At 36.0% G+C, this 13,210-nt stretch overlaps 2 protein-coding genes and 1 long non-coding RNA gene across 4 annotated transcripts; all 3 read right to left on the bottom strand.

Moving 5' to 3' along the window:
• Positions 1 to 311: 311 nt before the first annotated feature.
• On the bottom strand, positions 312 to 1,756 carry LOC112289616 (chlorophyll a-b binding protein CP29.1, chloroplastic). Its single transcript, XM_024534963.3, has 2 exons — positions 1,106 to 1,756; positions 312 to 760 (listed from the first exon to the last, which is right to left on the bottom strand). The coding sequence occupies exons 1-2, from the start codon at positions 1,634 to 1,636 to the stop codon at positions 401 to 403; spliced, it is 891 nt and encodes a 296-aa protein (XP_024390731.1). The 5' UTR covers positions 1,637 to 1,756; the 3' UTR covers positions 312 to 400.
• An 874-nt stretch (positions 1,757 to 2,630) lies between these two features.
• On the bottom strand, positions 2,631 to 5,571 carry LOC112289615 (uncharacterized). The gene is made up of 7 exons (XM_024534961.3): positions 4,797 to 5,571; positions 4,487 to 4,663; positions 4,148 to 4,296; positions 3,765 to 4,016; positions 3,406 to 3,632; positions 3,131 to 3,219; positions 2,631 to 3,010 (listed from the first exon to the last, which is right to left on the bottom strand). The coding sequence occupies exons 1-7, from the start codon at positions 5,110 to 5,112 to the stop codon at positions 2,871 to 2,873; spliced, it is 1,350 nt and encodes a 449-aa protein (XP_024390729.1). The 5' UTR covers positions 5,113 to 5,571; the 3' UTR covers positions 2,631 to 2,870.
• On the bottom strand, positions 5,149 to 5,552 carry LOC149988069 (uncharacterized). Of its 2 annotated transcripts, none has more exons than XR_016505905.1 (2): positions 5,395 to 5,552; positions 5,149 to 5,274 (listed from the first exon to the last, which is right to left on the bottom strand). It is a non-coding gene; the product is annotated as an uncharacterized LOC149988069 (long non-coding RNA). The 2 variants fall into 2 exon arrangements; XR_016505906.1 differs by having other exon boundaries at positions 5,149 to 5,263.
• Positions 5,572 to 13,210: the final 7,639 nt, after the last annotated feature.

Below are 13,210 nucleotides of genomic sequence, written 5' to 3'. Positions count from 1 at the left end.
AAATGATTCACATTACATTCTTGACGCATAACTGCATCTCCAACAAGGGTTATTCAGCAAGTAACTTCGACCTCCATTCCATTTTCCAACTCGATCGCGCCCAGACGATGGTGCCGGGGAGCAGACTGGCACAGCGGCGGCAACCGACACTGCGATTCGCGGCACTCAAAACAACATTCCTCGTCATGCGTAATCCACGCCAATCACCCCGACCGATGGGGTCCTGTCCCAGCACCTACACAACCCACCATCTACACCTCCGCCTCCGGGATGCGCCACACCCATGTCTCCACACCACACACTCCGCATCGTACAGAACAAGAATATTGACTTCATTTAAATTACATTGCCTGCTTACAGTTTCATACTCTCATCTTCCGACTACAATCAACATCCTACTTCACTTCGAAAACGTGTCGAAGATTGTGGTGTGCAGGGGGTCCGCCAGGTGAGTGGCCCAGTTGTCCAGGGGTCCCTTGCCCGTGGCAGCGGCCTGCGCTGCGAAACCCAAAGCGGCAACCATCGCCAGCCTCGCGTGCTTGATTTCGGCTAATTTCAATGTCTCCTTCTTGTCCTCCGTGTCCGCGAAGTTCAGTGGGTCGAAGAACTTCCCGCCCGGATAAAGACGCTTCTCGGGGTCCAGCTCCGCGTTCCTCTGGAACTCGATGAATCCCACCAAAAATGCCTCGATGTAAACCAGGCTGGTGATGCTGAACGGCAGGGGCAGCCCGAAGTATGAAGCACCGTCCACCAACTCAACCTGTACTCCCATTGCAACCGACCCGCGTCAGCCACATACCCATTGCTCGTGCATTCCGACCCACCAAATCCCTCATCACTCATCACCCACCGAACACGCCAGACAACATTCTTCATGAGTCCAACCACAACTCCGGACGTACCCGCTCAATCATTTACAAACAATGCGTCGGCGACAGGCACCGTCACGCTAGGGCTCCTAATCGGGATCCTCACGGCCTTCGACTCACACCTTCTCGCACGGCTAGCAAACCAAGCCGGTGCTCGTAATCAAACAGGGGCACTCTCCCACTCACCGACACCAACACCAACAATTCTCGACTTACAACACAATGAGAAGCCCTACCTTGCCGGCATCTTGCCATGTCACGCCCGTGAACGCCTCCACGGACAGGGCCCCCAATATGGCAAGCATGGCCCAGCGCCCGTGGATCAGCTCGCATTCCCTGAACCTCTGCAGGCCGAACACCTCGCTGTACGGCTGGAACGGGGTTGGGGCGATCTCCTCCTTCTTCGAGATGCGGGTTCCGATCACATCTCCGGCCTCGTTCTTGGCCAGGTTCTGGTTCAGCGAGTCCAGCTCAATCTGCAGGTACTCCGGGCTCTTGCCCAGGCTCAAGGGGTCGAATCCGTAGTCTCCGGGGAGGGATCCGTCCAGCCACTCGGGCGCCTGCGCGCCGGGGAACCACAGCGGCCTGCCAGCGCCGGAGCCCGAAGCCTTCTTCACCGCCTTGGACGCGGCCTTGGCAGCCTGCTTGGCCTTGCCCGGCACCGAGAACCTGGCCACCACGCGCGACCCATTCTGCACGCCCAGTCGCTCCACGGACCTCACGAACGACGACGACGCGATGCTCGCGCACCTCACTGCCTGCGCCATCGCTGCGATCTGGATTGATTCTTGCGATCACTCTCTTGATGTTGGACAAGATGTCGATATTCGTGTCTAACAGACACACTCTGCAAGCTAATTCTTGCTACTCTTGTTCTACATTGGCGTTCCCCGAGAACGTACTTTGAGGGTTAGGCCAGGATGCTATGTTTGTACAATAGGATATCTTGCTTTCTTCCGTGAGTGGCCGAAAGAGGCTTGCGATCATTCGCAGAGCCTCAGCAGTCTCCGATCCCAGAATCTGGATGAAAGGCATCCGATTAGCGGAGGTGGAAGGATCGAGTTTTCAAAGGTGGTGATTGGCTGGGTCTGGCCACTGGTCAAATCCTTGTTGGCCACATATCGTGTTATCCGCACAAATTTACCTGGTAAATTTTAGCAGATTCAACTATCCGACTCAGCCAATATGGAATTCGGCAGATGGTTTCCATTATATAATTGCAAATATGGTTGGATTAGTAACATATGGAACCTTGAGGGAATATGGGGCAACGGTGGGAAAGGTAGTTTTCTAGATCAGGTCTAAGAAATACTGACAATGTCCGTTGATGAGACCAGTATGCTACATTCGGAAGTCAGGTTATGTTTCTCCTCTATGTATCATAGAAGTCAAATGTTCGTATTGGTTTGAAGTCGTCATGTTTTCGTGGCTCACTGCTATCTTCGCATGTGTGGTGAGATTCTCTTCGAATCTTGATATGTGATGTTAGCGGGAGTCAGGATGGTCTCTGGCAGCTTGCCTGATGATCATAAACATGCAACTTGTCATAAGGCCTTTGGAAGTAATTCATTTGCAAGCAATTATAGCGTGAAATTTTTTGACTGCTTGAGATATCTTACTTCAATGATGCTCTGTTCTCTTTCACAGAATTTAGTATTGAATATCGTTCATCTCTGTCAGTGATTACAGTGTTTGATAGAGAAAAGAATTGGAGTGAATCCCCACGGTGAAGAATCGTTCATTTCAAAGCGGTTCTGAAGATTTTTGATGGAAATGCATTGATAACGATGCTTTTTATGTGATTCTTGATTGAAGGTGCTAACTCACACATCTGATGGTAGAGGAACCAATTACGTCTTCATCATGATGAATATTTTTGTTTTCACCGATTCTACGTGAAATCCTTTCAGAAAGTTTGGAACGTCGTAGAGTCGTATGCTAAGCTCGAAAGTCGTGATTTAGCCATCGTACGCTTCAAAGGTGCACAAATGAACCCAGTGTCTACAACGATTCTGTCCTTACTTCCGGCTGCTCAGATGATTCTGCTGGTGACAATCTTTCTGCAGGTTGTGGAAGCGTACTATCGAGAAGATAAGCAGTGTCTGTTTCGAGAATCTCTACTGCGTACGGAGCTCCTGTTCCTGCACGCAAAGCAGACATGATGCTGTAAGACATGCTGGATTGAAATTTCACCAATCAAGGCTTCAACGACGAGAAAGTACAACGTTACCCGAGGAGTGCCATAAGTAAGATGAACGAACCAGGTGGTAACAGATTACGATGCAAAAATTCAAGAGAGAGTCTGCTGTTGATATCTTTGACGAGCGACGCATCTACCGTACCCGACAATCTGCAAGCAAGAGACAAGCTTCAGAAAGCTACCAAAACTCATAAGAGGGTCTATTTTCTCCCCCACAGAAAATCTAATCTACAGGTAGGTGGAACACTTTGTGTAGCAAGGACCCTAAGGTGATGAATCATTGTAGATTTAATCCTCTTTGTTTAGCGATTTATGCGGAGGGGCTGCGAGACGTACTTTGCTGCTTTGAAGATCCTTGGCCACATCACGGGAAAGTCGCTCTGATCCATATGACGCGCACCCTTGATCGTGAACAGTTCTGTCACCAGAGGCTGCTCATCACGCCGCGCATCGGCTCGTGCTTTAAGAAAAAGGGTGCGCAAGCGACGTAGATCATTCCACTCAAAGAGCTCCGTATTGACGAGAAGCAATGGAACCTTGCCAGCCACTCTGTCAAAGTCGAGCTGAAGCCACAGCAACGAAATATAACTCGTGAGTTATTGCATCAACGCAAAGAATTCAGCACCTTAAAACGATTGACTTCTTGCCATTTGTGCAACATGCTTGCATTCAATGTCGTAAAGTGTGTAAATTACCTGCTCTATAGGTTGCCACCACGCATCTTCAGCGATGCAGCATTTGAGTCTCTTGTCCAGCCCGCAAGCGACTATGGCGGTGGAGCCTCCAAATGAATGCCCTCGAATGGCCAAGTGCGACATGTCCATGCGTCCCCGAATCTTTCTCAGATCCAAGGCCGTTTTTCCTTTCACTGCATTGGCTTTCTGTGTGAGAAGCCCGCTTGTGAGCATCTCCAACACATCGACCACCTTGCGGACCTCGTCTGTTCGCTGCACTTCATCCCAGCAACATCCTGCTAAGTTCATGGAAGCTTGCACTCAAAGTATTGCTGAACATGAGTCGAGGAATTCACGGCAACTTAAACAGGTTGACATGTGAATCTTTATCCCGAGGTTGTTACCTGCCTGAGTTGCTTGGAGCGGTCTGCAATTGGCGTATCGTCGAACGGCCGTTCCGCGAACGCATGAGTAATCCACTTGCTTTTGCCCTTCTCGTCTCTGTATTTAGCAGCAACCGCTGAGCCATCTAAATGCTCCACCGCTACAACAACTGCCATGACAACATATATGGCGATCAATTCTCTTAAATTCTGCACAAAAATTGATTCTCTCTCTCTCTCTCTCTCTCCCTCTCTCGCTCTCTGTGGCTCTTTCTGCTTAGAGGACAGAAGTAACATTGCAAGTATGATAGCTGCCCCTAGACGAACGGTTTGGAAAGGGAAAACAGTCCATGTGCTCACTGTAACCATGTGAAGCAATGTCGCAACAGGCAAGCGTATAGGTTGTGCGACAAGCCCACATGCCGTGGCAGAAAATCACCACGGGCAATCGACCATTCTTGTCCTCGCCTTCCGGAATCAAGACGGGCTTCGCCACCGAGCAGTGCAGCTGCAGCCACAAAATCAGATGCAGGAAGCCTGCCACTGCCAATGTCAGAAGTCTGTGACGACATTCCTAACGCACATTGCACAATTCAGACATGATCGCCGAGAGTTCTATGCATTCTGACAGATGCTTGCAGCATTTGAATTGATGGGTGGGCGTACGCACACGTGAGGACCCAAATGGCGAAGCGACGTAGGCAGGATGACGGTAGGATAATTTTGGAGAAGTAGCCCCATGTGTAGTTGAAATGCGGCAGCCAGCGCCGCGCCTGCGTGTCGGAGAGATGCCACTTGGGATCCTCACCTGTGGGATAGAAGAATCGCATTGGCGGCACATTGTCCAAATTGAGCTCGTTCTTTTCAGGATCTGAGGGATGAACAGCAACACTTTCTTCACCTATCCTTCGCCGCAGTTCGAAATCAGCAAATGAAACATGGTACGGACCCAGCGGTTTCGGCAGATGCATGGGGCGACCACCCATTTTCACCAGACACTGCACAAACTTCGAGCGCGGTGATTCAACATGTGCACCAGCGTGCTTGAAACTAGCTACTCCAACACCACGGCTGAGACCTCCCAAATGCAGCCGGCCGTCACATGTCCACTCACGGATTGATCCTCATTGCTTGCTCCTGCATCACCACTTTATCCACTAAAACCCTCAAAACTGGTGGCACAGGCGGACCTTCTAGAACCCAAGCACTCCCATTCCCATACTCGCATCACAGCAACTAGAATCAGAAAACAAAAACTACATTCCCACCGCGCCACTCGTAGGAGCATGCCAGGCTGCTGCTGTTCCGAAGCAGCGGCATTAATGTACTCCCGCAGGGAGCTACACTCATGAACAAGTAGTTGGAGCTTGCGAACAAGCTCTGGCAACGATGAGTTCCGCGACACTGCGGTGAAGTGTTCACACATTGTTAGACCAAGCAAACGAGACACTAGACTTAATTACCATATCACCTGTCACGTAGCAGACATTGGAGCGTACAGAGAACGTGCCTAGTCAGAAAGCGGGGAAATTCATTCCACTGTGATGAGCCAGACGACGCGACTTGGGAATTCAGAAGATCAAGATGGGGATGCTTGAGCGTGGTGCTCGAGTGGTGGTGCCCGAGGAGCAGGCCGTGGCGCGTGTGGCTACAGCCCTTTTCTGTCACCTTTTTCGTTGCGTTGAGAGATCTCTATCTCAAGCGGTGAAGCGGACTCATCTAGCCATCAAGTCGGAGGCAGTGCTCGATTCTCACACTACTAATACCACTACCACCTCCACAACCACCATTTCCAGTACTGCGATCAGCTACAATCGATCGTCGATAGCATCACCGAATGCCTCTATCTATCTATCTATCTATCGATCTTTCTGTATCTGTCCATATGATTACGACTGAGTGTTGAGTCCTTACCCTTTTCTTTTGTCTTCTGTTTACATGGATCAGTGGCTTTCACTGCTAATTGCAGCTCGTGACCACAGCTCACTTGTGGGTTATGCTGCATTGCATGATGAGAGAGGAGGCTTTGATGGTGGTGTTCAGGTCTACCAGAGTACATCATTCAGCTATTCCAAAGAAATTTGTTACTGTACCCTCCGTCTGCCATTTTTGGGTGACATCTGAACAACTTTGCATTTTTGTATGTGTGTGTGCATGTATATATATGTATGTATGTAAATAAATAAAGAGAGAAGCATTTTTTCATTAAAAGGGAGGCTACTCTATCTCTTCCAAGCTGCTGGCAACAACCTTGTCATTTTTGCCCTTAACTTCTGCCATAAACTATCAAATTCATATGTTGTTTTTTCTATGCATTTGTAGATTTGTTTTTAAGTGTGTATATGTATTTCCTTATCAATCAGACGTGGTAAAATGTTCGGTGTGACTACTCACAGTAATGTCTGTCTGTTTTATTGCACTCTTTCGCAAAGTTAAATTGAACTGCTATCACTCCATTTTAAATTATTGCTCTTTCATTTTATTCTTTATCTACTTTACATTTGGAACACAGAGGGTTTGTTAGTAATATTTTACAATAACTTTGAAAAATTATAATCAAGTTTGGATATTGTTTAGATTTCATTAGTTATCAATGGACATGTTTTTTGAACAAAAATAATCAAATGATGGTGGATTATTTCTATTTAGACATATTAATTTTATAAATTACAAAAAAACTGAACCTATCAACAAGGCCTTAATTAATATCTTGCAAAATATTGTGGTAAAAAGAACAAAAAATAAGAACCAACAACTATGCACAGTTTTTTCTACCTTCTACATAATATTTAAGATCTTAAATGGTTTAATTTTTTTAAATAATTTTTTAATCATGCTAATTCTAATTAAGTGTGATATTTTATATTTTATATAATTTTTAATAAATACTTAATGATAAAGAAAATTCTACCATATAAGGTAATATACATGCACATGCACATACATATACATATATATATATATATATATACATATATATATATATATTTATATATATATACATATATATATATATATATTTATATATATATACATATATACATATTAGGAATAAAATATATATATTTTTTCACATCATCATTATTTCTTGTAAAAATATCAAGCTAAAAAACTATATATTTAATTGAAATAATTATACAAAATCTAAAAATTTATATAAATTTATTAATTATTATAAATAATATTAAATTAATTATTATAATAGATTTGATTGTGCTTAATTTTTTAATTAATAATTAAATAAAAAATTAAAAAAAATTAAATTCCCTTTTTTTGAAAGAATTTTAATAAAGAAAATTGGTTTATAATGTTTTAAAGCATTGGATCAAAAATATAAAATTAACTATAATATAAATTATAAAAATATTTATTTAAATTTTATATATGTGTTAAAAAAATAGGTTTATATAATTTCTTTCATACATAATGTATATTTATCATGAATTTAATAATAAAAAACCATCATGAATCAAGAAAAGATTGAATTAATTATACATTAAGATCTTAAAAGGATTATGTATTTTTTTATTATAAATTTGTGAATGTTAAAGACATGAATTAAGACAAAAATTTATAGAATAAATATATTCTCGTATTAATAAAAAAGAAAAAGTAGACAAATAAGAGGTATTCATAAAATAGAAAAAAAACCTATAATGACTATAGTCAATTATAAAGAAGCTAGAGAATCTTAAACTGAGACTAAAAAATAAAAAATAAAAGGTATTAAAAAGACTAAAGATGGTCTTAGTCTTGCCTCTTTTTATACTACCTATTTAAAAAAAATTTGAAAGTTTTCTAAAAATTGTAAGACTTATGGCCTGAGCATCAAGTTCTAGATTGCTTTTAATATAATTTCTTAAAAATAAGAATTTTTTAGAATATGTTTTCAATTATTTCATGACATATTTATTTATTATACTACTAAGAATAAAAATTAATTTATTTTAACATGCATTCAACCTAAAATCTTAGAATATAATTTAGTTTAATCTTCAAAACATGTTCATATACAAGATAATCTAATTATTGGTTTTTAAAATTAAATTTACATATTTCTTATGTCATTGGAAAGATAATAAAAGTAACTATCTAAAAATATAACTTTTATTCTTTTTCTTTTATACTTTATTGGATGAAAACCTAGTAAACAAGTTGTGACTAAGTTTTAAAATATGTATTTGCTTATATATATATATATATATGTATATTTTTATTTGTTTTGTATTCATTCTTCTTTTGTTCTTATTAAATGCTTGATTCAATTTACACCACCAATTACAAGAAACTCTTAATTGATGCCATCTTGTAATTTAATTTGAAGGGTAAATTTTACCTTTACAGTCATTATAGATCATTTTATTAAGATAGCACATTTTTTATTATGTACAAATCTGTCATTAATAAAAATAAAAAATAACTAAATTATTTTTTGACAATATCTATTACTATTATAGATTAATCAAGGATATTATATTGCATGGAGGTACACTATTTGTATCAAGATTTTAGAAAATCCTTTTCAAAATTTTGAAGGTAGACATAAAACTATCTTTTATTTTCCATCCTCAAATTGATAGACAAACAAAACATGTGAATTACGTTTTAAAGCAGTATTTGAAATTAACCATCAACTACCATCAAAATGATAGGACAATTCTTTTTCCATTATTAAATTTTGCTTATAATAATATGATACATTTATCTATTTAATTTTTTTTTTTTCTAATTATGATTTTTATCAATAACTTGATATTTTTGACTTCTCAAAAATTAATGATATTATAGCAAAAGATTTGGCAAATTTCTTATTAGAGCTACACGTAGCTATAAAGACACAACTAAAAAAAGCTCAAGAATAATAAAAAATAAATATTAATGCTTATTGTAAGAAACACCCTCAATTCTACATGGATAATAAGATATGATTATTTTGTTACAATATCAAGATTATTTATTTTAATAATAAGTTGGATTATTGTAGATTAAGATTTTTTTTATTTGTGAACAAATCAATCTAATTGCTTCTTAATTATAGCTAAAAAAATCTATGAAGATCCATCTCATATTTCATGTTTCTCTTGTTGAACCATACAAGACAATAGATACATTAGGAAGAAAATAAATGCTACCATGTCCTATAGAAGTGGATAATAATCAAGAATATGAAATCAAAGAAGTCTTAAATTCAAGGTAATGCCAAAATAGGTTGCAATATCTTGTTCATTGGCATAGATATGATACAAATGAATGCACATGAAAGCGAACTAAGAATCTTGCAAATGTAGCAAAGAAAGTTGAAGCTTTTCATCAATGACATTGATCAAATTCAAGATGAAAAATACAAATCTTTGCTATAAAAGAAAAAATGTTCAAAAAAGATTGTATTCTATATTCTATGATTGTTTATAATTTTTATGTATTTGTGGTACTAAAAAAATAGAGAATAAAAAACCAATAGATTCAACTCAAGAGCTATTATTTGCTGAATTATCAAAAAAGACATTACAATTGTCATAACCTTCAAGATGATGTAACAAAGATGAAGATCCTAAAAAGTAATACTTTTTTTTGTAAATAGACGTTGAAATAGAATAAGTTTGGTATCATAAGCTTAGAAGAAACTCTTAATATTTGGTGATTTTATTAGAAGTAGAAACTTGCCATAACTTTATTTTAAATATTTTATTTGAAAGAAGTTATAAATGCTTGAATAATAATTATATAATAAGGTGGTCTTCTTACATTGATATAGAATACTATTGAAGAATAAAAGGATCTATCAACCACCTTCAAAATAAAAAAAGATCAAAATATGTGGAAAATATAATTTGTTGAATCTTGGACTTCCTCAATATTTGATTACTGCTCATTGTGGAACTTGTTATTATGATATAACATAACAAATAAGTAAAAAATATGAAGAAATTATTATATTATAGAAGATCTTATTTCAAATATTGTAGCAAATTATCTTAGAAGATAGACAATAGTCTAAAATAAAGTAGGACTAAAAGTGTAAATGCTACTTTTCTATAAAGTAGGCTTCTACTTACTTTGTAAGACCATAAATAAGCAAAAATAAGATAGATTAGAAAAATAATTATATTTATATATGTAGAAAGAAGTTAGAAGTTGATTTGAATAAAAATTAATTCAAAAAGGCAAAGTTTAATATCCAAAGAAGACTCATTATCAACCTGGATCAAAATCAGACCTCAAGACACAAAATTGAGCATCTACAATAATTTCAAGGTTTTTTGGTAAATTGGAGAGTGAAATTTGAAAGGAGACTTGATAGGATTTCTTTGAATATTGATTTTGAGTGATTTGAGTATATAATGATTTTGTAAGAGCTTTGCAAAGTCACAATTGTTTTGAGTGATTTTGGAATTTATGAAATAAAAATGATATTACATTTTGGAGAATTTTGTAAATTTGATAGTAGATCTATAATTCAAATTTTAAAAATTTATGTAAATAGTTGTCTAAAATATATATTATAAGTTTAAGTTTAATCAAATAATTGAATTGAAGGTTATTGAATTTCAAGTAGGTTGAGGTCTCAAAAATTAGACTTTGAGTAGTAGTTAGAATTTCTAAGATTTTTAGCAATCTACTAATTGGATTGGAATAAAATTTATATGTGAAAGTAATAGACTTGATTTGCCGTACATATGAGGAATTTGAGAACTATTAAATGGTTTGAAAAGGAGATATTGGCAATTGAAATTCAACATTTAGATTAGAGTAAGAGGCCAACCAACACTCGAGTGAATTTAAGAATTTTCTTTCTATTTGATAAGTGCAATTATCTTCAAATTTTGTATGTTTTTTGCTAATTTAGTTTTTGAAAAGTATGTAAATTTTTAAGCAAGATCAATGGTTAAATCAATAGATTTAGGATTTAGGATTTAGTTTAGGATTGGTTTAAAGTTTAGGATTTAGGATTTAGGATTTAGGATTTGCTTAGAATTTAGAGTTTAGGATTTTTTTAGGATTTAGGATTTAAGATTTGCTTAAGATTTAGGATTTAGGATTTGGCCTAGGATTTGATTGAATTCCATTAGGATTTAATTGAAGTCCTGGAGGATTAAAACTTGCTTGAGATTTATTTAAGATATATTTGTGATTATTTTAATATTTCTTTAGGATTTTTTAGAAATTCTTTTAAGGTTTATTGTGGATTTCTTTTGAACTCTTTAAAGATTTCTTAATATTTCTTTTGTAATTTCTCTAAGATTTCTTTTGAATTTGATTAAAGCTTGATTAGCATTGATAAGATTTAATTAGAATTTATTCAGTATTCTATTAGAGATATGATTTTATTATTGTAATTTCTATTCTACCTTCTATAACCAAGTGTATGGTGCATTCTCGAGCAAGAGTTCATATAATATGACATCGTCTCTAAAAAGAAGGAATAATGTCATCAACATATATATTTACAAAGATAAGAAGTATTAGATAGATAGTGAATATAGGTAGATTTGATAATATTTAATATAAATAGATTTGATAGTAGATTTGATATAGCCTATTTTATAAAAATAAATTAGAAATATAGTTTATTTAAATATAGATAAATTTGATAATAGATCTAAGTTTATTGATCCTTTGGTTCTCTAAGATTCATATCCTTGATAATATCTTTGGATACTTAAGTTTTATAATTTTATTAGAGAATTTTAGATTTACTAGTATATTTTACAAATAATACAAGGTACACATTGAATTTTCTTTTCAATATTTTCCTCAATATATGACACATCCATGTATTTTGTATTAATAAGAGATGGAATAAATATTTTATTATTTATAAGAGATAATTTTTCTGGTGTTGCAATATAGAGACAAAAGATCAAGTTTGTAACTTTTAAACTATATTGATATAGATGGAGTAAGTTGTACAGAGAAATATTGTATAATAGATGGTTATGTATTCATATTAGATGGTTTAATTATTATTTGGTTAAATAAGAAGAAATCATTAGTTTTTATTTTTTTAATAAAAAAAAAGTACATAATTTTGACTATTATAATAAAAAAAAATTAAAGTTTTATAAAATATTAAAGAATCATGATATTCAAAGGTCAAATGTAATGAGGCATGGATAAGATAATTATATTGTTGACATATAGAGATAGATAATTGGGGCCATTTTTGAGAAGTTTTTAGAAGTTTTTAGAATTGTAGCCAACTTGGTGGTTCATATGGAGCCTATCATGGAATAACCTAAAAAAACTAAAGGTGGTTATTCAAGTGGAGCCTACCATAGAATATCCTAAAAGAACTAAGGATAATTATCTAGATGGGACTTACTTCTAATAACTTCTAGGAAGATGGTTACTTAGGTAGAGTCTATTTCTAGAATCTTCTAAAAGAGAAATTATCTTTATGGAGCCTACCATTAAGAACATTCTAAAAGGTTCTAAGATATTTTAACAAAGTATAAATAGGACTAACCAAGGCCATTTTGGAGCATTTGGTCAAGTATGGCTTTGTTCTCTTTCTCTTAGTAAAGTTTGATTTATATTTTCTATTCTATTTTGTTCAATTTTTTTTTGCTCTATCTTGTCTTTCATATTCTGTTTAGTTTTATTTTCGTCCATTTTGTTCTACTTTGTGATGGAATTTATGTTGCTATAGATTGGAAAGGTTTTAAATCTTTAAAAGAATCTAGTACCATTTCATTAGTATTAGAAAAAGTATTAGTCTATTCTTTGGTAATATATTAATAGCCAGTGTCTAGTTAGACGTCAATTGTTATGATCACACCAATTATTGATTTGAAGCTACCACAAGCTACTATTTAGAAGTCAATTAAAAGAGTAGAAGGTGTTATAGTAGCAAAGTTTGGCAAAGAAATTGTAGCATGGAAGATATGGTAGAGCCATTCCAGATAGAGGCTCAAGTACAATACCTCCTACACTAGATAGCTACTCTGCAAGAACAAATAAAAGCTTCTAAAATAAGAAAATTAATATTTATTAGGCTAAAATTAAATAAGTCCAAAACATATTTTGAAATTCCAAGACAAGAAGATATATGTCAATGGCTCTTCAATATGTGACAATATCTCA

Source organism: Physcomitrium patens, chromosome 12, assembly GCF_059467195.1.
Source record: "Physcomitrium patens ecotype Gransden chromosome 12, ASM5946719v1, whole genome shotgun sequence".
Taxonomy (NCBI): Eukaryota; Viridiplantae; Streptophyta; class Bryopsida; order Funariales; family Funariaceae; genus Physcomitrium; species Physcomitrium patens.
The sequence above is the reverse complement of the archived record's forward strand: the minus strand, read 5'-3'. Positions and strand labels throughout refer to the sequence as shown.